General features: G+C 37.6%; 4 protein-coding genes, 1 long non-coding RNA gene and 1 other non-coding gene across 10 annotated transcripts in view; 4 read left to right on the top strand and 2 right to left on the bottom strand.

The window, feature by feature from the left end:
• The window catches only part of LOC143898799 (uncharacterized), a 91,699-nt gene extending 89,968 nt beyond the window's left edge, over window positions 1–1,731 (top strand). For all 4 annotated transcript variants that reach the window (XM_077408523.1, XM_077408522.1, XM_077408524.1 and 1 more), the window contains exon 13: window positions 135–1,731. In XM_077408523.1, the coding sequence (XP_077264649.1) occupies window positions 135–263 (129 nt within the window). In that variant the 3' untranslated portion in view covers window positions 264–1,731. The remainder of the gene's footprint in view (window positions 1–134) is intronic.
• Window positions 1,732–3,842: 2,111 nt separating this feature from the next.
• Window positions 3,843–5,544, bottom strand: Pgrp-s3 (peptidoglycan recognition protein S3). Of its 2 annotated transcripts, none has more exons than XM_077408555.1 (4): window positions 5,385–5,544; window positions 4,685–4,904; window positions 4,468–4,586; window positions 3,843–4,326 (listed from the first exon to the last, which is right to left on the bottom strand). In XM_077408555.1, the coding sequence occupies exons 1-4, from the start codon at window positions 5,497–5,499 to the stop codon at window positions 4,142–4,144; spliced, it is 639 nt and encodes a 212-aa protein (XP_077264681.1). In that variant the 5' UTR covers window positions 5,500–5,544; the 3' UTR covers window positions 3,843–4,141. The 2 variants fall into 2 exon arrangements, with proteins under 2 accessions (XP_077264681.1, XP_077264682.1); XM_077408556.1 differs by having other exon boundaries at window positions 4,685–4,901; window positions 5,385–5,540.
• A 308-nt stretch (window positions 5,545–5,852) lies between these two features.
• On the top strand, window positions 5,853–9,303 carry LOC143898808 (alpha-ketoglutarate-dependent dioxygenase alkB homolog 4). Its single transcript, XM_077408540.1, has 5 exons — window positions 5,853–6,072; window positions 7,828–7,953; window positions 8,043–8,135; window positions 8,217–8,647; window positions 8,721–9,303. Exons 1-5 carry the CDS (start codon window positions 5,971–5,973, stop codon window positions 8,869–8,871), a joined length of 903 nt encoding a protein of 300 aa, XP_077264666.1. The 5' UTR covers window positions 5,853–5,970; the 3' UTR covers window positions 8,872–9,303.
• Window positions 8,947–21,507, bottom strand: LOC143898817 (uncharacterized). The gene is made up of 8 exons (XM_077408559.1): window positions 21,226–21,507; window positions 18,580–18,768; window positions 16,709–16,879; window positions 15,760–15,993; window positions 10,476–10,664; window positions 10,220–10,390; window positions 9,811–10,032; window positions 8,947–9,659 (listed from the first exon to the last, which is right to left on the bottom strand). The coding sequence occupies exons 1-8, from the start codon at window positions 21,298–21,300 to the stop codon at window positions 9,462–9,464; spliced, it is 1,449 nt and encodes a 482-aa protein (XP_077264685.1). The 5' UTR covers window positions 21,301–21,507; the 3' UTR covers window positions 8,947–9,461.
• LOC143898820 (uncharacterized) lies at window positions 18,728–20,278 on the top strand. The gene is made up of 3 exons (XR_013257303.1): window positions 18,728–18,858; window positions 19,023–19,207; window positions 19,763–20,278. It is a non-coding gene; the product is annotated as an uncharacterized LOC143898820 (long non-coding RNA).
• Window positions 19,075–19,156, top strand: Trnas-uga (transfer RNA serine (anticodon UGA)). The gene has a single exon. It is a non-coding gene; the product is annotated as a tRNA-Ser (tRNA).
• Window positions 21,508–21,617: the final 110 nt, after the last annotated feature.

The raw sequence follows: 21,617 nt of genomic DNA, 5'->3' as shown, positions 1-21,617 counted from the left end.
TTAACAATTTTATTACACATCAGTTATTTTTATTCTCCACGTTATCCTCAGTTTTAGTCTCTTAATTATCCTCTCGGTTTTAATGACAATGCGCGAATTAAATTTTTATGTTACCAATTATCTTGGTATTTTAGGCGGCGTATGTAGTTCACATTTTCCCGTCTTGTGATTTCGCGCGTGAAACTTTGGCAAGAATTGCACCGGACCTACATCACCGAGTCGCAAAAATCGCTCACTTACTAATCGTCATCGCCACGGTTTGAGGCCGATCAGTGACCTACTGGATTATGATCTGTCCATATCTCTCGCCTTCGCGCACCGCAGGACGCTTCGCACGTGGTATGAAACCTGGAGTGTCCCCCGCCTGACACGCATAGTTGTGCGACAAAATGAGAGATGCATTCAAGAGGAAGAGCTCCTTGTCTGGAGTTGTATCAGTGACAATCAAACGGAACCCGGCGGTAAGCCGATCTTTTAGATCGTAGGCCTAAAGAGCGAGGCACGAGGTTGTGCAGTGAAGCGAGGTTAGCACCTGGTTATCATCGTGCGTGCCTCTCTTCGATGAATTTCGCGCGGGCAAGCTCGTTTCGTTCTCTTGTCCCTTTTTTCTTTCTCCTTCTTTCTCTCGGACGGCTTGTGACTCGCGTCAATCATTGACAACCGTTTGTGGGATCGACCGACGTCACTCTTGGTCTTTCTGACAAGCGGGTCAGGCACAACCCCAGCCCTCAAGACAAAGACCTTCGATTCGTCACACCCGACGCCCCCTTCCCCCTTACTTACGCTCGTCCTTCCCGTAGAGGGAACAATAATAATCCGTTGCTCTAGATGGACAAGTGGACTGCGAAGCATAATAACGAATAGGAGAACCTTAACGTACACTCGTCAACTATTACACATGAGTTATTTTAAGCGAGGTCTAGGCGTTAATGATAAAATTGTGTAAATTATATGAGCGAGCCACCGAGGGCATAACTACTGTGATTTTAAGTATTTAACGATAACATAATTGCGTATAAGGAAGGAGAGAGGAAGGTGACAAAAAAGTAAAAACATATATAAGGGGATGCCCGACTAATGGTCCGCGCGGTATGTGATGTGTTTTTGTATAATACTGCTCTATATAAATAAACTATGTATTATATTACTGTAATTGATAGTTTGCTGCTGCCCGTTGCTGCTGCCGCCGTCGATCGTGTCGAATTATAAATGTAAATTACAATGTTAGACATCTAGCACAGAGAAACGAAAAAAGTTGGGCTACCCGAGTAGGATTTCCGATCTATTCGTGGATCTATCCATTTGCGAGCATAATGTATCATAATTACCCGGAGCAGGATGCGAATTTGTGAATTATTATTATTATTACTCTTAGCATACTCTTAGCGCGTCATACGTCTTATAAAAAGATTTTTAACGTTACTACTTATTCTTTATTATTATGATTATTATGATTATTATTAATATTATCACCAGTGTTTTCAGTGTTGCCAGTGTCGGTACAATAACTAACACACACATATACACATACACACACGCAACGCAGAAGTGAAACATTTGGTACATTGCGAATGAAATAAATTAGACGGTCTTCTCACATAACAGAGAATCGTATTTCGTTTAATTTATTTCCATAAGTGACCCTGGTAATACTGATCTTTACCTATCCTTATTACTGTTATTATTATTATTATTATTATTATTAATATTATTATTACAAGTACTCTCTATTACCACTGCTATTACTATTATTACTACTATACTATTACCACTACTCTACTACTTACTATTACTACTACTATTCTACCACTACTATTATCGCTGCTATTAATTATTATTAACGTTATTACAGCAGGCTAGCTAGGGCATACCAATCTGCACATTTAAAGACGATTGGGGCTTATTTGTCATACTGAGAGAAATAGTATGACCGATCTCATTGACCATTGACGCCGCCCCATATCACACACACATTTCCATCCTACAAGAGATAGATATACCCGAGCGGAACGAATAAATGAGCAGCGAATGCGAGTGATACACGAGTGCGTTAGAGCGTTCGATTCGCGTTCCCTGTTCGTTTCATTGTTCGTTTGCACGTGCAGTGTACACCTATCTTTACACCCCCATCCCTCGATTCCGTCGTTCGACGACTCATAGACTCTTTAGCATTCGTGTCCGAGATAATAAATGCGCTTATGTGTATAGACCAGAGATTACACTATATCACACCAAGCCGTCAAAAAAACATTTTAAGTAAATTAAGGAACTTATATATATTTACGATATTATGCTGCTGCGCGTAGGGCGCATGCCTCTAGAGAGTAATCTTTATGCAAAAGTATCAGGGATGGACGAAACGCGCATCCGTTCGCTTTGCGAGAGCACTTTAAAAATCATAAGTATTTTTATTTAAGATACTTTATCTTTCTTCGGAGCGAAAAAAATTAATCTTTTTTTTTTTTAACATTTTCTTAGAAAACGATACGTATTAAAGTTATAAATGCGATCTGGCTTTTGCGGACATTCCGGATAATTAATTTACCGATTCGATTAATTTACTATTCCGATTAATCAAACTTCGAAAGCAGTTTTGAAAAACTTCCTCAAAACAATCTGCATTTGAGTAATCGGGTAATAATTATTGTGGATAATTCGGATGTTACATTATTTGGGTATGTTACATTATTTGGGTATTTATAATTCTTTCGCGTACACAATTATAGTATCGCGTATCGTTTACGAAAGTAGCGGATATAACTGCAAGGCTAGAGCGAGAAACTCGATCGTTCATTTTATTTTTCTATCTCATCGTTCCGGCTATTAATTTTAGAAACGACTGACGATTCGACGAATTTGTTTGATTTTATTTTTGGGCGATAAACCACATCGTGATCATCACCGTGTTTTGTCCATCCCTGCGATTTACAATTACTTTAAGGCAGCGCGGATACTCGCGGAGCGTGTGCATGTACAGTGTAAAAGATGCGTTGTGGATATGTACAGTGTAGAGGTATAATTGAGCGAGCAAGGTGATAAAAAAAAAATACAAGAAACGCGTATATAGAATAGTAAATATGAATAAGTACATAAGGCACGAACGTGTGCACGTGTGTCGCGCGACGTCTCGTTTATTTTCACGACAGCGCTGTGTTTTCCCCCTTCGCTCTTTCTTCTGCATCCAGTCATATATAGTGTGCGGGCGCAGGATCATTATGTTTCCTGTGCCATTGTTGCGCGACGCGTGCGCCCGTCGGCGGGCCTCGTCTATCTTGTAAAATATCTGTGAATATTATGATTTAGTTTCTTCCTATTTGTAGGCTACAAGGTATACAAAAAAATGTTTACGTTAATCATTTAAGGAGAATGTACAGATATCACTATATCCTTTTTTGTTTTGTGTTTTACTGTAGTTATTGATAATTATATGGATATTAACGATAATAATAACTATGATTAAAAAGAAAAAAAACTTAAGCACGGCTCGATTGCGTCATTCTTGAAAAAAACCCGCTAATATGCGCAATATATTTATTCTGTGTAAGAGAACTCTCGGTGATAATGTATCATTTGTATATTAGCAATTACGTGATCTCTCCTAATAATCGAAAAAAAAAAAAAATGAATGAAACTTGAATAGTATTGATATACGTTTGCGACGTCACACCGTTCCATCTCCCCAAATTCGTCACAATCTCCACGATTTATTTCCGCGCCGTCTACATGCGTTCTTCTGAAATGTTAATGCGTTAAAAAAAAAACGTATGTTAAGAACTTTCTTTTTATATTAGATCAGGAGCTGGACTTCTCGCTAGAAAGGTAATATAATAAAACACAAACTATTACCTCGAACATTGACGTATATTTCTTACGGTCTTTATACATTCGTCATGCTTTTCGTTAGATTTGCCAATGGGTTGCAACGATGCTATACACGGGACAAGAACAGCGAAATTCCCCCCAAAATCTTGTTAAAAAGGCTCAAGCTCCGTCATAGAAATAGAGAATAGATTCTGCGTCACGACTTTTAAGTTAAGGATTACGAATTGAACAATTAAATTAAGATAAACTATCCTGTTCGTTACGAAACGGGATTAGACATTTCTATTTTGTCGAGGGTGTCCGCTTTCAAAACGCTCGTCTAAACCTCGCTACTCCATTCGGGCCAACTTTGAATTTGGACGTAGAGGTCCTTTCCAGGACTGACTGTTTGAATTACCTGTCGTGCACCGAGCACGCGTACATCGTTTCGAAGAGTACCTTGGGATTTTCCACAGTTGATTAATTGGTGTGCGGCGTTTAACATGATCTGGCTAGCATTTTTGTCTAAAAGAAAAGAGCCAGAATAGAGCAAAATTTTCAATACGCAAAAAAATATAGATATATTGATGATTAATATCGCTGACGGGGAATAATTGTGATACAGACATAGAGTGCTTCGTACGATTCATCGCGGTTAACACTTACGCTCAAAATTCCCAATGAAAGCTATACCGACAGATTTTTTATTGTATCCGTACGTATGTGCTCCTTCGTGTGTCCATCCGCATCCCTCGTATACATTTCCATCTCCGCCAATCAGGAATCTTTAGAAACAAAAGCAATTGTTAAATAATATAGCGTATCTTTTACATATATTATTAATATTAAAAATCTCCGTAATCGAGATAAACGAATGGCTTACGAGTAACCGATGTCGTCCCATTCATATACGTCCATATGATACTCGCGAATGTTGTTGACGCGACTTGAGCACGTCTCGCGCGAATTACATTCCGGAGTAACTGTATGATGTATTGTCACGTAAGGTATCGGTACTATTAAATAATTGACATGTGTAGCGGGGACAGTGGTCCATTGGCTCCTGTTGATGATATTCGGACAATTGACCTGTGCTGGCTCTACTAAAATATTCAATCCAAAATAATCTTAATTAATTGTAATGTTAAAGATTTGTTGGCTGGAGAAGAGAATTCTTAAAGCCAAAGAAAACTCAAATTTCTTCCGGTGTAAAAACAAAAACTTTGTTTTGTTTATTTGATTAATAAGGAAATATAAAACAATTTAAAAAAAGACTCACATTTTTTTACAGCAGTATATATCTTTAATTTCACACACACACACATATATATATAATACGAATATAATATAAATATATTTTTAATTGTATAATAAATCATTCCTGTGTGTTCTTTTGTCTTGGAAAAGTATGGAATATATGAAGAATCTATTATTTTGTTTTCTGTTTGCTGAAATATTTTTCTTTTACAAAAAGGATAAAAAATTCTTAATTAATATGCAGCGATAGGGAAGTAAACAGAGTACATTCCGCAAACAATTTCAAATAACGAGATGATCAATTAAGAATTTAGAAAGATACTTGCCAGCGAAACTGGCAGGAAGCGCCAGCAAAAGCACGACGCAGATTCTCATCGATATCATCCTCGCACAGCGCAAAACGACGATGACTGCACGAGAGAAACGTCGACGGAAATACATTAACGCCAGCCAGTATCTTGGGGTTGCGACCTGCGATAAAATAATCAATTGTTATTGAAATTATCGGTTCGTCTATACAAAATTTTTTATCGTAGCAAGGAGAGCTAGGGGAAGGGGAAGGGAAAAAAATTGAAATACGAATTTATTGCTTGTATTATCGAATAAGCGAATTATTTATTAATAATTGTATTAGCGATCTTTATTATAAACATCATTATATCTCTCGCTTTCTATGTTAGAGATTAATTAAAATGACGAGCAATTTCTTGAATTGATCTAACGGAGGAAAAAAAAACATTCTTTCGTCGAGTCGATATATCGACGGAGACGATAACTCGTCGTGGTTGTCGTGCTTTCGAGAATCGACTTTCCGCTCCGGCATGTTCGCCGACACTGTAGTCTGTATAGTCAGCTGTGATCTTGCCCAGTGTTTTTCTTTGATATCGAAGGAAAAAGGGAACGGGTGCGGAAATGGAGACCGTGCGACCATGCGGTTGCAAAGGGATACGTTCTTGCTTGATTTGCGAGACCGAATACGAGATCTCGAAGCCGGATCTGAGGAACGAGTTGCGGGTAAGGCAAGGGAGTACCTTAACCTATCAATGATACTGGTGATATCGACCCGCAGGGGTAATTTAATTGGTGACACCCGCGTTTACCACTGATGTGGACACTTATAATGACGCATTACACACAATTTGGGAAGAGAAAGTTCAAGGAAAAGGGTATAAAAGTTTTGTGTCAAGTAACTGAATAATCGATAGGAGACGCGGGATAAAGACTAATCTTATCCCAAACGCTTATATATCTCCCTCGTAACATCGGTATTTCCCGCGATTAATTGCGAAATTCTTTTCCCGAAAGTCGAGGACGCAACAACACAATCGCGACAAAATACGTTAATTCTAGGAATTTCCCAAATCATCTTATTAACACGTATATATATCTTTCAATTGGTGACTCTTGATAACTGATGATATGTTGGTCAGAGATGTAGCTATAATTAGTGCCCGCGGGCAAAATCATTTTTAACGTTTGATATTTCTATTGTACGCTATACTGCTTCATTAAAGCTTATTACAGTCTTACTATTGATAATCTTATAAAGGTTATTTTCACACCATATCTCCATGTTCTTCGTGCGTGGAATCAGTTTATTCGTCTTCTTGAAGTACGTTGAAAATATTTTCAATGTACTTCGAGAAAACGAATAAATTGATTCCACGCACGAAGAACCGCGTCCGACCCTAATAGCCCTTTTTTCTCTCTTATTTTTAATTCTCGAGGGTCATTCTATGATTTTATATCCATGTATTTCCATCCACAGGATGATGAAGAATTATTTGAATATTTGCAATTTTCAAATAGAAAGCAAAATTAAAATATTAGAATTGATACTATTGATCTTTTTTATTCTAAAAGTATATATGCTAAAACGGGGAGGTATAAGCAGCAAACCCTTTGAAAAAAGCCCTTCATTTCTAAATTTTATAACATGTCGTCATATTACACGAATTTTCTTTTCTGAAAAATAGTTTTAAAAATTTATATACCTGAGAATTTCACCACCCAGGTGCTGCCTTTTCTGCTATCTATCGTAATTAGTCTATCGGTTGAATTTGGCTCCTAGCTGGCTAAAATATCAGAAAAACCAGTTTACAGTTGCTTGTGTGAAAAGATGAAGCACTTTTCTTATTTTGCCCTGGTACTGCCCTCCTATGTATCTGAGAGAACATAAACTTTTGTAGCGCTGACTGAAATTAAGAAAAAGAGTATATTCACAGATATTCGCGTGTACTATTTTTATACAATAATTACACTTTATGAAACTTTATTGTTTAGTCATACTGACTCTGTTCATTCCCGCCATCAAACGAGGAATCAATCATTCTACCCACGATGACTTTGATTCATTAATTATTTTAAGTTTTGACTATATTTTTACAAATAATTTTTTAACGTCTGATCTACTTATTGTTAAAGATTTACCGCTTTCACGCATGATGTGACTCCTTTTGACTTTGTGGATCGTCATCGACGTTTGATAGACTCTCGGCGTTTTTATTTTATTATTCTCCGTATTATGTCACTGACTTTTATTCATTTAATTTATTATATCCTTGAATTGGCTGAGGAAGACTCTGTAGAGTTCGAAACGTCCCTACGTTATTTTCTATTCGTGAGAGATTAAACTCTTTATTATATATATATATAATTTTGACGTCTATTGCATTGATCGTTATTGGCCTTGAATTTTTCATTTGTTATAATTGTTTAGTCCCTGATATCTTAACTTGTTTAAGATATTTATTGTATGTAATCTTACAGAAAAGCAAAAGTTACGTTTATTGTCCATATTGTGATAAATTATCACCTGGATGGGATATAAATGAATACAAGAAACATCCTTATCACGATGGGAACTTAATTGATTATCCTGGTGTTTACATCAAGGTAATATGATTACTGTATTTTACAATATATCTTTTATAATATATAGTTAACATTATACTATATATGTGTGTATAATATGTATGTCCCAGCTAGATTTTTTAAAAGGAGATGAGGCCGAAGAGCTCATGAAAGCGCTCGATGATCTCCCTTGGCAAGCTTCACAAAGCGGTAGAAGAAAACAGGTATAATATTGAAGCATTTAGAAAAAAAATTTAGAAAAATATTTATATATTTTTTAAACTAAAATGTTTGAATTTTTATAGAATTTTGGACCAAAATGTAACTTCAAAAAGCGGAAACTGCAATTAGGATCATTTAATGGTTTTCCCAAAACAACACAGTTTGTACAGAGAAAATTTGAGAAAATACCGTTGTTACACGGTTTTCAAACTGTTGAGCAGTGTTCGCTTGAGTATGATCCTGAACGAGGCGCTTCTATCGATCCCCACGTGGACGATTGCTGGATCTGGGGAGAACGTATAGTAACCGTGAACGTTCTCGGTGATTCTGTTTTGACCATGACTCCTTATCGTGGTCCAATAACGCGATATAATTTAGACTGCGTTCCAAATTATGATTCCATTCTAAAGAAAGATATGTGTGATGATACGCGATCTGTAGATATCGATAACAACGTGGTAATACGATTGCCGATGCCTGCAAGATCACTCATGGTCTTATATGGCCCAGCAAGGTATAATATTCTGCTTATAAATATTAGAAAAGTCGAAATTAATATTATTAATTATACGATTTTTGTTTGATAGATACAAATGGGAACACTCTGTGTTTCGACAGGACGTCACATCGAGACGCGTTTGCCTTGCCTATCGCGAACTAACGCCTCCGTACCTCGAAAATGGAGAACATCAAGAAGAAGCTTCTGAGATTTTGAGGCAAGCTTCACTCTTCTGGTGATGTTATGAAACAAATTTAAATAATTGTCACATTTATTTATTAAAAAATTGATAATCAAGGATATATTTGACATGATAAATGTAAATACTATTTTAATAGAATAGATATTTTATTCTTAGCGTTACAGTGCATTGATAATGTACAATAATAACTTTTTCTGCAGTAGTCTGTGTAATATTTTAAAATAATGCTATTTTCTCACAAATATTTTCAACGAGCTATTATAAAATTGGAATTTATGACATAATATGACATTTAATTATTAAAATGCAAATTATTTAAAGCAAAGTCCGTATAAATGTATATACTTATTAAGAAAATATATTAATCTATATATTATAAATCTATGTACTATAAATTATTTGGTAGTATCGTTTTCTCTTGTGCTGCCTGATGATAACTCGCTAAGCTCTATAAAAATGAACATAAGAATCAGAATATTCATTCTCATAAACGCTGTTATTGTTAAAAAATAGGATCTCTCTGTCTTTCTTCCTCAGTACTCAGTTTTTGTAAATGTCTTCTTGCGAGCTCGACAAGAATAAAAAATACATCCAATTTTGTAAAATTACTCGATTTTTATCGAAATATTAAGATTTTTGGTCGCCTTTCAATGGATAGTCTTGTGACATATACACTACGGGAAACGTAGTTACAGGATCCGACTTTCCCAACGGTTCATAACCGTTCACTAGATTCTCCCGTAATTCCCAACGACGCCTCTCCCTTTCTGTCTTTTGACGTCTAATAGCTCGGCCAAGCATACACGCGAACATAATTCCCGTTAGCTAGAAAGAAATAAGTGAGATTAGAGATTATTATCAATTTTATTTGTGTAGATAAACTAATCTTGAAGATCGCGCTTTATCTTGTAAATGCTTTTTAATATTGGTATCGGTATTAAAATTAAGTTATAAAAAAAGAGCTGAATCTACTAACCTGAATAAGGGCGATCGCTACGGCTCCCGTGCCGATATACAACGCGCTGCGGTGAACAATAATGGAAAGCCGACTAATACAGCCCTCGTGATATTTTCCATAACAGCGGTCCGAAAGCTCATCCACTAGATATGCGCAGCAAGAGTCAGGTACATCTATATGTGTATTATTGAACGGTACGTTGTTCCAATCCATGTAGCCATTATACCCGCAACAACGTAACTGTAAAAACAAGAAAAAAATACCATCGATTATTTTTCAAAATGCTTCCTTCTGTCCCTGTAAAGAATACGCTATATCTTGAAAATGTTATGTGTTATGTTATTTGTAGGACATGTCCGGTGCCGCTATATCTCTCAACGGATTTTTCTACAGTTTTTTATTTACGGAACGCGGTCAGTTATCTTACCCTGGACTGCATAAAATCGATCGCGAACTTGGCTTCCTCGTTCTTTTCGTATTGGTGCATCGTTAGATTAATCTTCTCGGCTAAGAGATCCTTGATACCGTCCTGCAGGGCATACGCGGCAACGGCAGCGGCAAGTTCCAGTATCAATACAAATGATAGCAAGACTGCAAACTAGAAGCACACGCATATAAAATGTAGTATAGCGTCAGAAAGATAATTTTTGTAACAAATTAGAAATTAGAGATATTCGGCTTACCACAAGAACCATGCAGGTACTTTCTCTAAGCGCGCCGCAACATCCCATAAAAGCAATTATGAAGACAAGTATTCCAACCACGATTAAAAGGGTTGCTGGTGAAAAATAGCTCGCGTCCAAAAAGTGCGAGAAGTTCTCGTAAACAGCGTAAATCGTCGTGCCGACCGATATTATCATCACCCCCGTCAACTGCAATAAGATGATAACGATATCGCAATTTTATTATTATGTTAACCACACAGTTAACACTATTGTTTTTGCTATATCATTAATTTTAATGAAAAATCTTCATTCCTCTTCAATATATATGAAATAATTAAATAATTAATCGCAAAATGCCGAAGAATGACATTAATACAAACTTTATCTATACGAATTATTTGACCGATCTAAAGTCGATACTTGTTAGCGAAAAGAAAATTTGATTGGATATCTTAATTAGACAAAAACGCAGTACTATTTAGAAACTAAATGTTAATAATTAAGAACTTATTCTTTATAAGGAATAGTAAGTTTGAATTAAGAGAATTTGTTATTTTAATTCGCGAGCTTTTATAAAAAAAACTGTTTTATAAATTAAAAAAAAAACCGACCTTTAATTCGTTTCATGTTTATACAGAAATTTTTTTTCCTCATTTCTGTATTCTTATTGCAACTCTAAAGTTCCGTGACTTTTTAGCAGCTTGTTTATTATTTCTGCTTATAATGACGATTTAAATATGCAGTATTTCATACGATTTGTGAACCGTGTAATATACCGAACGTAATGCTCGTTTACCGCGCGTAGTACGAGGTTTCGATCATTTCCGTAATACGCGGTTTCCCTGACATTAGTTATATAATACATGCGTCCTCGCTCGAATGTAAACTTTTTAGACTGGAAAGAGGGTATGAAGCACTTTTGTGAAGCGTATCGCTATGTACACGTTGCCATCGGTCTCTATTTGTTCTTTAAAGCGAACCATGTCATTTCCTACGATAAGCCGCACTCTTGTGATTTCTACACGTCCGCATAAGTCTATCTTCTCACCGAAGACCCGAAATAAAATGCGAAATCGTTTCAAATACATTCCGACCGATTATCGAGAAATATATATGTATATGTTATATTAAGATAGGATAGAGCTCTTAATTTGATTTGACTTTTAATTTGACTTAAATAAATAAACACTCGGATAAGATATCGATGACCTGTTAAGGAACGATACATCGTGGACTTATTTTTGCTCCTTCAGCGAAATCAAAGATCAAACAAGATCTTGTTTGATTTCTGAGCGAACGATCGTTGCACCGGTCTATAACTTCCAAGATTTTTCGTTCTGCACTCGTGTGTCGAAGTACCCCGTTTTATTCAAGTCGCCATGATGTATCCCGGCATCATTTTGATTGTGAAGATAATACGTTTATCTCTACTGATAAGCGACCACAAAGTCCCTCGCGGGTAGACGCGTGAACGACGCAAGAGATATTTGAAACGTTTTCCTGGTACTGCGGCGTTTCGTCTGTTTGAGAACAACGAAACGGCTTCTCATATCGTCGATTCGAGATTTCGAATGTCAAGGCCTGCAGGTCTCGCATAGGAAATCACTGTCTTTTCACAGGCAGTGTTTTCCTTTAACCGCAGGAAGAAGCTAGAAATTTGCATAAGCGCCTGGGAATAATTCACAAGTGTTTCCACATGCCAGGCAATACACCTTTACCGAGAACCAAATTGAACCAAATTGACTATTTTTATGTAATTGCCGATTTGTTTGCGATAATCTTCAGCATATTCTTTGTATCGATAAGGGGCTGCGCACAATGAAAGGAAGGGAACAGAGAATAGGGAACAGTTTAATATTAACATAACAATATTCATTGTGCATATGGTATACAGAAATATAATAAAATTTCATCACTGTTCCTTAGCCGCTATTCCTCCGTTCGTCCATTCTGTGTTAATAAAATTACATTCGTTAATGAATTTCAATATTGAACTGTTCCCTATTCCCCGTTTTCCCTGTTCCCTAATCCTTTCACTGTGCGCAGCCCTTAATAACGAATCGTGAAAGAAACACTCGCTCCTATATTATTGCTCCGTTGTTTAATTAAGAAGCATATATTGTGCTAATCGGGTTGTGCAGTCGTACAAGTCCGTCCATCCCTAATAATTCAGCAGTGCATATAGCCTTGTCTATGTGATATCGACCGCAGTTCGAAAGTGCCGTTCTCCGTATAACAACGAAACTCAAACTTCATGGCCCACATCGCCTTCTCCGTACAGAACAAAGGACGTAATAAAAGATAATAACCTCGGAGAAATCCGCCCTTTCGCCTCTTCGTAAGTATCGTCCACGTTATTTTATTCCAACGGCATCGTAGAATATATATTCTTTTTTTTGTCTCGGAAATGTAAAATGATTCGACATCCGTTATCTCGAGTCGACTGTTTAATGCCGAAAATTGATACCGCTACGGCTTGTGGGCCATTATACGATAATTTCGAATATTCCAATTGTTGCTAAACCGCAATCTTTTTATAAAGCCCATAATTTTAATATTGATTTTTCATTTTTTTAATTGAACCGTTATATACGTAGAACAGAAAGACACCTGCCACATATACGTGGAAGATAATTATCTGAGTCACTTTTTTTTTCTCTCGACGTTAATCGCCATTTATGTTATCGGAACGTCCGCGCTAACAGCTGTATCGATAACAAATATCTTGAAAAGAACTGATAACCAACGTGAAACGGATACTTATCGATTCGCGTTTTCTACAAATCGTTAAATATATATTTAAAATGTAATATATAATATTTATTGTATATATATAAAAACATATATATATATCCATAATATATATAAGTTTTAAATAACTATATATATATTAATTTTAAATTATAATTTTATATAAATGTACGTGTTACATAAATATAAAAACATTTTCTTTATATGGATTTTCGTTTTATTTTAGCAAAGTGTGCAACTCCTTTGTCTTTATTAAAAAGTAGATTGTTAGCAATTGGAGACACTCTCGCCGCAGAACGAAGCCTCCTTTGTACAATTCAAGCATCATCTACTCTACATGGTCGGTATATAATAGCAATCGATAATTATGATGAATATACGATATATGTACGGTCTTGGGCTCTTGGACACCTGCTGGCCTATACTATACGATGCGCAATTGCACCTACACACGAGCTTGCGTCGCATTAACGGTATTTTCCGCTAAGCTCCGGTAACGTGCGACTCGGCGCGAAGTCATTGGCGATGACCATATATTTGAACAGTCATAAATGTACGAACAATTATCTCGTCCTCCAAGAATATCTCTTTTCGACGGGCTTATGCGAAAAAAACGGAGCTTTTTGCCTCGCGACAAATTTCGCGGTTCGTTTCATCTCCCGAGATTCTCAAAAGTCACTCGAACGATTTCTCAAAAGAAGAGCTCACGGTATATTTCTTTTCTTTTTTTTCTCTCCTTCGATCGACACACGTAATAGCGTCAAAACGAAGACGAAGAGCGTCGTCGATAAAATAAACGTCGAAGAATTCTCGTCCCGCGATTGTCCCAAATTGGAATCGGGCGAGCGGCGAGCGCGCGGCACATGCATATATCGTTCCGCGATTAGACGAGACGCGAGATATTTTAACGCCGCGTTCGCGCATTATAGAGTACAGACCACGAAGAGGGAGTTGACCGCGCACAGCAGGTACTTGATGCAGCGGAGGCCGACGTCTAGGTGCGTGGCCGCCATTTTGCCCTCGCGTTGGCTCCTCCCGGGCGCAGATGCACAGCGAGCGGGTTTCCGCGCACCTTCAGCACAATCAGCACTCGCCAGTCGACACTCGACACCACCGATTGCCGATGCCGACGCTGGAGCGTCGCTGGTCGCGTCGGCCTGCAGCGTTATCTGCTGGCCGATAACGAGCCACGAAAACGCACGATCGCGCACGGCCTCGCGCTCGCGCCGATACCGACGCCGAACGATTTGGACTTGTTTAGAACGTGCGGTCTAACAAAGAAAGAAAGAGAGAGAGAGAGAGAGAGAGAGAGAGAGAGAGAGAGAGAGAGAGAGAGAGAGAGAGAGAGAGAGAGAGAGAGAGAGACAGAGACAGAGAGTGAGAGAGAGAGAGAGAGAGAGGGAAAAGAGTGGGAGGAAATAAGGAAGTCACGAGATAACGTGAAGAAAAAATATGACGAAGCGATAAATTTAGAGCGCACCGGTACGCCAATGAATATTTCAATAAGTATTCGATACAACTGTTGTCATATTAATTGATAATAAATGCAATATTTTTAGGATCTAGACGGGGACGTCTTGGGTTGAATATCGATACATTTATATTTAAATAGCACAAATAGCACTTTAAAGGATACATATATCTATATATATTCTTATCTATATCTATATATATATATATAAAAATATATATATATATGTATATTATACATATATTTTCAATACGAGATGGAATATATCAAGCTAAGATTTTAAAGTTGCTGGCCTGGTAAAGAGACGTCCATTCGCGTTCGTTGCTACGTTTACACGTAGGCAAAACAACCGCAAGCATGACTCATACATGAGCGATTAAGTTCAATTTCGCGTCTCTCTACGTGTGCGTGTGCGTGATTTTCGAACACGAGCGAGCGCGCCGATTTTTTATCTGAAATTTGCAAGTCGCCAAGATTTGTGAGAAAAAAAAATGGCGATTTTCAAACGATTTATCGCAGATAAATGTAGAAACAGATTTCCTCGCGTCTTTTACTCTTCCACGTTTATGTAAAGAGAATACGAATTGAATTAACGAAACATTTTAACCAGAAATGATAAACGTGTATTATCGCAAAAACACTCTTGGCAATGTAAAGATTTTATTAAAAACATACACGATTTATATTCATAGCGCGAGATGCGAGACATCGTATGTAGCAAAAATAATTTACCGCGTTTCTACAAAAACAAACAACGTGTTTATATAATATATCAGATCAATTATCAGACAATTATCAGATTCATGTAGTCCCGTGTCCTAATGGAAATCCTGCTTGGCTGTCATTTAGGAATGCTGCTTCCGATGCGTCTCTGATGTTCGCATGGCACTCTACATGGTCTGGTAACAATTCCTGATTGATTTTGCCAAATAGGACGACAAGAAGATTCCTACCAGCTGCAACATAAAACGTCAATTATTATCATTAAAATGTGAGTATGTCTGGTTTATTGGAAACACTTTGAAACGTTACGAGGCAATATATTCGGAAAATCTAAACGTGATATACTGATGAAGATACCTGAATTACAGCAAGGCCTATTCCGACACCTGCTATCTTTGCCGCGTGTTTCTCCGCGAAATTCGCGAACGCGGCGATGCAGCCGACGGGATGGAGACTCGGCGACGTCGGAGTGCAGTTCGACGTGCCGACAGCACCTATCGCGTTGTCGCAGCACGACATCGGAATACCCGTCAGATTCCCCATTTGCGGGGAAGTCCAGTCGGTGGCATTGACCGTGCCGCAGCAATCGAACTGTATAAAAAACGATTTTCGTGATTAGCACGTCGCGCAAATGCAGATATGTGCAGTCATCGGTTAATTGTATAATGGGAAATTTCGTGGAAAGCGTGTTTAATACTTCGTGGCACGCTCATATATGTATATATAATACAGAATGTTACACGATGTACTGTACAAATTAAAAAAGGCATGCTTCGGATGTAAATCGAAATAGAAAATGCCTTATAAGCACAAGTTCAATTCAAAACAGTTATCCGTTGCATATAATAATAAAATTATATATATATTATATAAATATTATATATATTATATATATAAATATTATATATATATATATATATATATATATATATATATATATATAGTGCACGTTTCGTAGATCGTTGAGGGTGGTTAAGGAAGCCGGCGACATAAAAATCGATTTACTCTACCCCCCTCGTGGCGTGCACGCCAGCTACCACACACGCATGTATTATACACGCGAGGAATTAGAGCCCGGCACTGAAATTATCCCTGTCGCCTGGCGTTTGCGACATTCTCGCGACGACCCGGTCGCTCCCACGACAGGGGAAGACACACGGCGCGAAGCGCGAAAAACTTCTGACAAAGCCGCCGTCGGAAAAGGGGAAAAAACAAAACCACTCGCACGTGGTTCGCCATTTCGAGATTATAACGCGGTCGCGCGTATAAATACGGTAAATTATATATAAAATTACGCGCGTTTTACATTTTGTTGTAATGTGTCCCAGACGCGTTGAATCTCTTTGCTTTCGTTGTACTTCGGCATTGTGTCGAGCATCTTTTCCCTGGCAACGGTCGCAACCTGCGCCCTCATCACATATCCCAACGTACCGCCTATGATCTCCAGGATGAAAATCGTAACCAGTAGCGTACAGAACTGCAAACAAAAGAAACCATCGTTATAAGAATTCAAATCATATATTTCGACAGATTATCTTTCGTATACGATCGTTATTCCGGAGTAAATAGGTTTTTGCATTAGGTGCTAATATATTTTTTTTAATATATCTGAGAAACACGCATAGAATCTATAATCTGTAAGCTTGTATAAAATATTTATTATAGTCTCTCGCCGTGCGTTTGCGTCAATTTTTTAAAGCAACGCCGGAAGCACGCCCCTCGTCTGCGTGCGAGGGGGAGTAATTTTCCCGGAATAAGGGCCGGCGAAGGTGGAAGGTGGAACGGGGAGGACACACGCGTGTCAATTACATACCTCGCGCACAAAACATATGATCCATTACGTTATGGAAACGAGGGGGAGACGTAGATGGACAGACTTGGCCGCGCTTTTTCCCGTTCGGCGTTCGTCGTTCGTCGGTTCAAAAAACCGACGGCTCCGTATCCAGATTCTAATCTCGAATGTAATTCAAATGGAAAACAGCGTCGAAAATAACGTGAATGTTCTCGAGTCACGATAATGGTGCGCTTTATTGTTCGCGGTACGTCGCGATTGATTCTCGTCAGCGGCACGTTCTTAATCGGAAGTATACAATCACACGTGACGAGCTTCGCCATCAGGTATGGTCTATCGAACGAGACATAAATCACTTACGATCGACGAATGAATGTCGTATTTTTAAAACAAGATGTTCGTCGCGATTGTAAAAGGCGCGTACGCGATAAATTTCTATACAGCCAAGTCTGTCGAGAATAGATTCTGCAATAATTTCCGGCCAAATTTTATTAGAGAGACTATATAAGTTTGATTTTACAGGATCTGACATACACGATATTGTTCGCAGAATGCCGGCAAGAATATTGTCAACAAAATGTGATGGCAAATTAATGGCAAAAATCCAACAGTTTTTGACGTACAATTGCTATTACAGTTTGACGCAGATCGTGCTTGGCTGTCAGATTATATCAGCTCTGTCGATAAAACTACACAAGCTTAATGCAGACACAGTTGATGTCAATTTGCCAGCAATTTCCGATTGAATTTACTGCCAATCTGTCGGAGTACTGCGAACAGTTTGCTTACTGGGTAGCTTGTTATTATAATTGATTTAACCCGCTGAGCAATTATTATTGGCTAATTAAATGTCAAATACGTATATACTGCGACTCTATAGTAATAAACGATCTAATTGCATATGACGCAACGATGAGACATCTTTATCATCGTTGAAAAAGATTCTCATATGTACACTGTTAAATATAGTAAAGGATGAAATTTAAAAACCAATACTTTGAATTAAAAAATATTTTATTATTTTTAATTGCCAATTGCCATGTGTGTCGAAATTTATTATTTTAACTCTGGTTTAGTTAAATTAATATTGAGTAGGAACAGTGGTGACCTATAAGAATGATTAAAAATGACTCAAATTGAGTATAATTTGACACTACGGATTTAACAGTGTATATGTAAGCGATTTTTAAGTAATAAAATAATAAGTTAATAAATGTGCAATTTAACGCGTGAACGAAAAGTGAATAATTAATTTTTTTTATGATAAAATTACGTTTTCTTCATAAATTTAAATTACGAAAGGTGTATATTTACTTACACGCGTATACATATTATGTGTATAAAAGAAACATATATGTCCAAGTATTTATGAGCATTCGCCTTACCGTTATAGTCATGCAATAGCTTTCGCGAGCGGCTCCGCAGCACCCGAAGAAAGCGATGATGAAGATGATGGAGCCCACGGCTACGAGAAGAGACGGCACAGAGAAGAAGCTGTTGTCAAGGAAATGTTGATATTGATGGTACACTCCATGGATGACCAAGCCGATCGATAGCAATACTATTCCTGTAACCTAATAAGTAATTCATCGATACGTGATAACTCCATGGACAAAAGGATCGAAAATACGATCCGCAGGTTGAATTGATCGCACTGAAAACCGGTAATGGTTACATAATAATTTCACGACGATAACCAATGATTTCGCAATATTGTGCAATCAATTTAAACGGCGTAATCGTCTAATTAATGTGATACGTAATTAGCATTTCGATAGATTTGATGGAAACGCGCAAGTTTATTTCTTTGTTCGCGTCAACTTTTTAGAATTTCACGTTCGTGAGCAGTAGATCGTACAAATAACAAGGAGTTGCCAACTGCTGCGGTGTCCGAGCGGTTAAGGAGATGGACTTGAAATCCATTGGGTTCTACCCGCACAGGTTCGAATCCTGTCCGCAGCGAATTTTTTTTTTCTTCCTTATATCACGTAAGAAGTAATTATCCATACATAGGTACGTATACGCTTAATGAAAAAATGCAAAAGAATTTTTTAAATTAATTATAAATAAAATAATAGCGCAACTTATATATATATATATATATATATATATATATATATATATATATAATCATTCTAATAATCTCGCAATATTGCGCAATATAGATTAAACAAACGATAGAAATATTAATGTAAATAAATTTTTTCGTAAAAAATTAACACGTATGTCGCGCAAGAATGTAACAACACATGTCTATTAATAAAGCCGATAACGCAGTACGCATTTCGATTGTGCTGAATAATCCTCTAAGAACAGGTTAGTCATTATTGAATCCATCAGCTATAGTTTCTACGCATATACATACGTAAATAACATTTCCAAGTACGCGAATCTTCTAATGATAAAATTATTTTAATTGTGATAATTATAGTTACTTAACATGAACAATCTAATTAATTTATGAACTATAGCTAAATAACTGAAATTAAAAGATGACTCCTGCTCTGTTCTGTAGCATATAAAATTAATATTCATTATATTCATTGTATTCATCCGTATCGATTACAGGTGGCCTTTCGATTTTGACGTCACGCTGCGCGCGAAAAAATCGAGGGAGCATGCAGATACCGCGCGATAAGAGGATTCATCCCTCGCACCTATCTCTTACGCTGGTCGATTTCTTTTGGTAATATTTATCTCACAATGATTCATCTGCGGTCTTGCGCTCTTTTCCGATGTACGTGTTAGTTGAATCGACGAATAAATAAACGACAATCGTTTAATTTATCGAGATCGTTAATTTTACATGAGATTTATAACACACGCGTATTTAAAGAAATGGAATCCATATTTGGACATAAAAATATTCCATATACGGGATGTTCAGCATTTTCATTCAGAACTCGGGATTATAGATTTAATTTCGGTAGTAACGAGTTTATATATTAATCAATTGAGGAAAAATCTACGATTGTGTATACCGTTACAGATATTGTAACATTGCTTGCAACTAATATACTTCTAAGTTTTATCAGTTTGTATCCATTTTCTCCAAAAACACTTATCTCCGAATCGGTAGTTGTGTTTTCTAAACGCAGCGTATTTTCAGAAATAATATTGATAAATGCAGCGCTGACCAAGATTTCTCAACCAAGTAATATTTATTTATTGGAATACCAAGCTGTGAAATATCTGTTCGGTGAGATAACCAAACGATCGCATGACTCTCTAAATGTTAAAGGTTAACACAAATGAAATATATATATTCCGCAAACACGGGTGCTCCATGCTTTATATTTGTCAATGATATCCGATTTAAATTCCACGTTTTAATTTCATTATTTCCACTGTACTTCAATACATATTTGCAGAAAACATTTTACACTGCATCGAACGTGTAAAACTGGATTCTTGTTGAACCACGTGATATTGACGTTATCTCAACAATGCGCGCACTTCAGTGCGATCATTGTTGAATTTTGACGTCCACGATACTACGAGATACAGACGTCTATATATAGATATATAAATACGAGATATATATATATAAACATTAATCGAAATTAACTTAAACACGCGTTTGTTGACAGTCGTGAATTCTGGCTAAAAGAAATTAATGTTGAAAAGTAAAATTCGACTTTGTCCCCTTCTACATAAGTCTTGCAAGGGACTTTTATTAATTGTAGCCAACTTCTCTCAATTGCATTTCAGCTAACTTCAACTAGCTCTCGTGATCAAAGTGACAAAAATTGCAATCAACCTTATTTAATGCTCGCTTTACGGCTTTACAAATGCGCGCTTTCGTGAAAGTTACGCCTTTTGTTCGGCTTCCGACACCTGTCGATCGTGTAATCGTCAGCTTTCATAACGATCGCGCTGATCAAGCGTGTCGATACGATTTCGGTTCGATAGCTCGCAGAGCGCAATCGAATCTCGCGCGGGTCCATGCCAGCTCATCGTTCACGTTCATCCAGAAGGAACGCGAGAGAAAACGTCGTCGCGCGACAGCTGATCATCGGCTGCCCACTTACCACGAAGAACAGGTTGAAAGCGAACATCAAGTACTTGATGGTCTTCGGCGCCAGACTCAGCTGCGTCGTCGCCATTGTCGGAGAACTTGTCGGTTATGATTTACGCACACGCGGCTCTCTCTCTCTCTCTCTCTCTCTCTCTCTCTCTCTCTCTCTCTCTCTCTCTCTCTCTCTCTCTCTCTTTCTCTCTTTCCCTTTCTCTCTCGCGCGGAACTCTTTCACGCGGGACAGTACGGAATCTGCTCTCAAGGGCGAGTCGCGAGCGATACTGCGCGGCTCCGGAGCAACGAAAAACGCGGCGAAAAAAGGCCCCTTGACGCGAGAACACGCGTTCCGACGAGTGGCGCCGATGTGCATGTGCCGAGAGCGGGATCATACACGTATGTGCGATG

Source organism: Temnothorax americanus, unplaced genomic scaffold (assembly GCF_048541705.1).
Source record: "Temnothorax americanus isolate GAGA-0224 unplaced genomic scaffold, ASM4854170v1 Scaffold24, whole genome shotgun sequence".
NCBI classification, from domain to species: Eukaryota; Metazoa; Arthropoda; class Insecta; order Hymenoptera; family Formicidae; genus Temnothorax; species Temnothorax americanus.
This window is presented reverse-complemented; position numbering and strand designations above follow the sequence as displayed.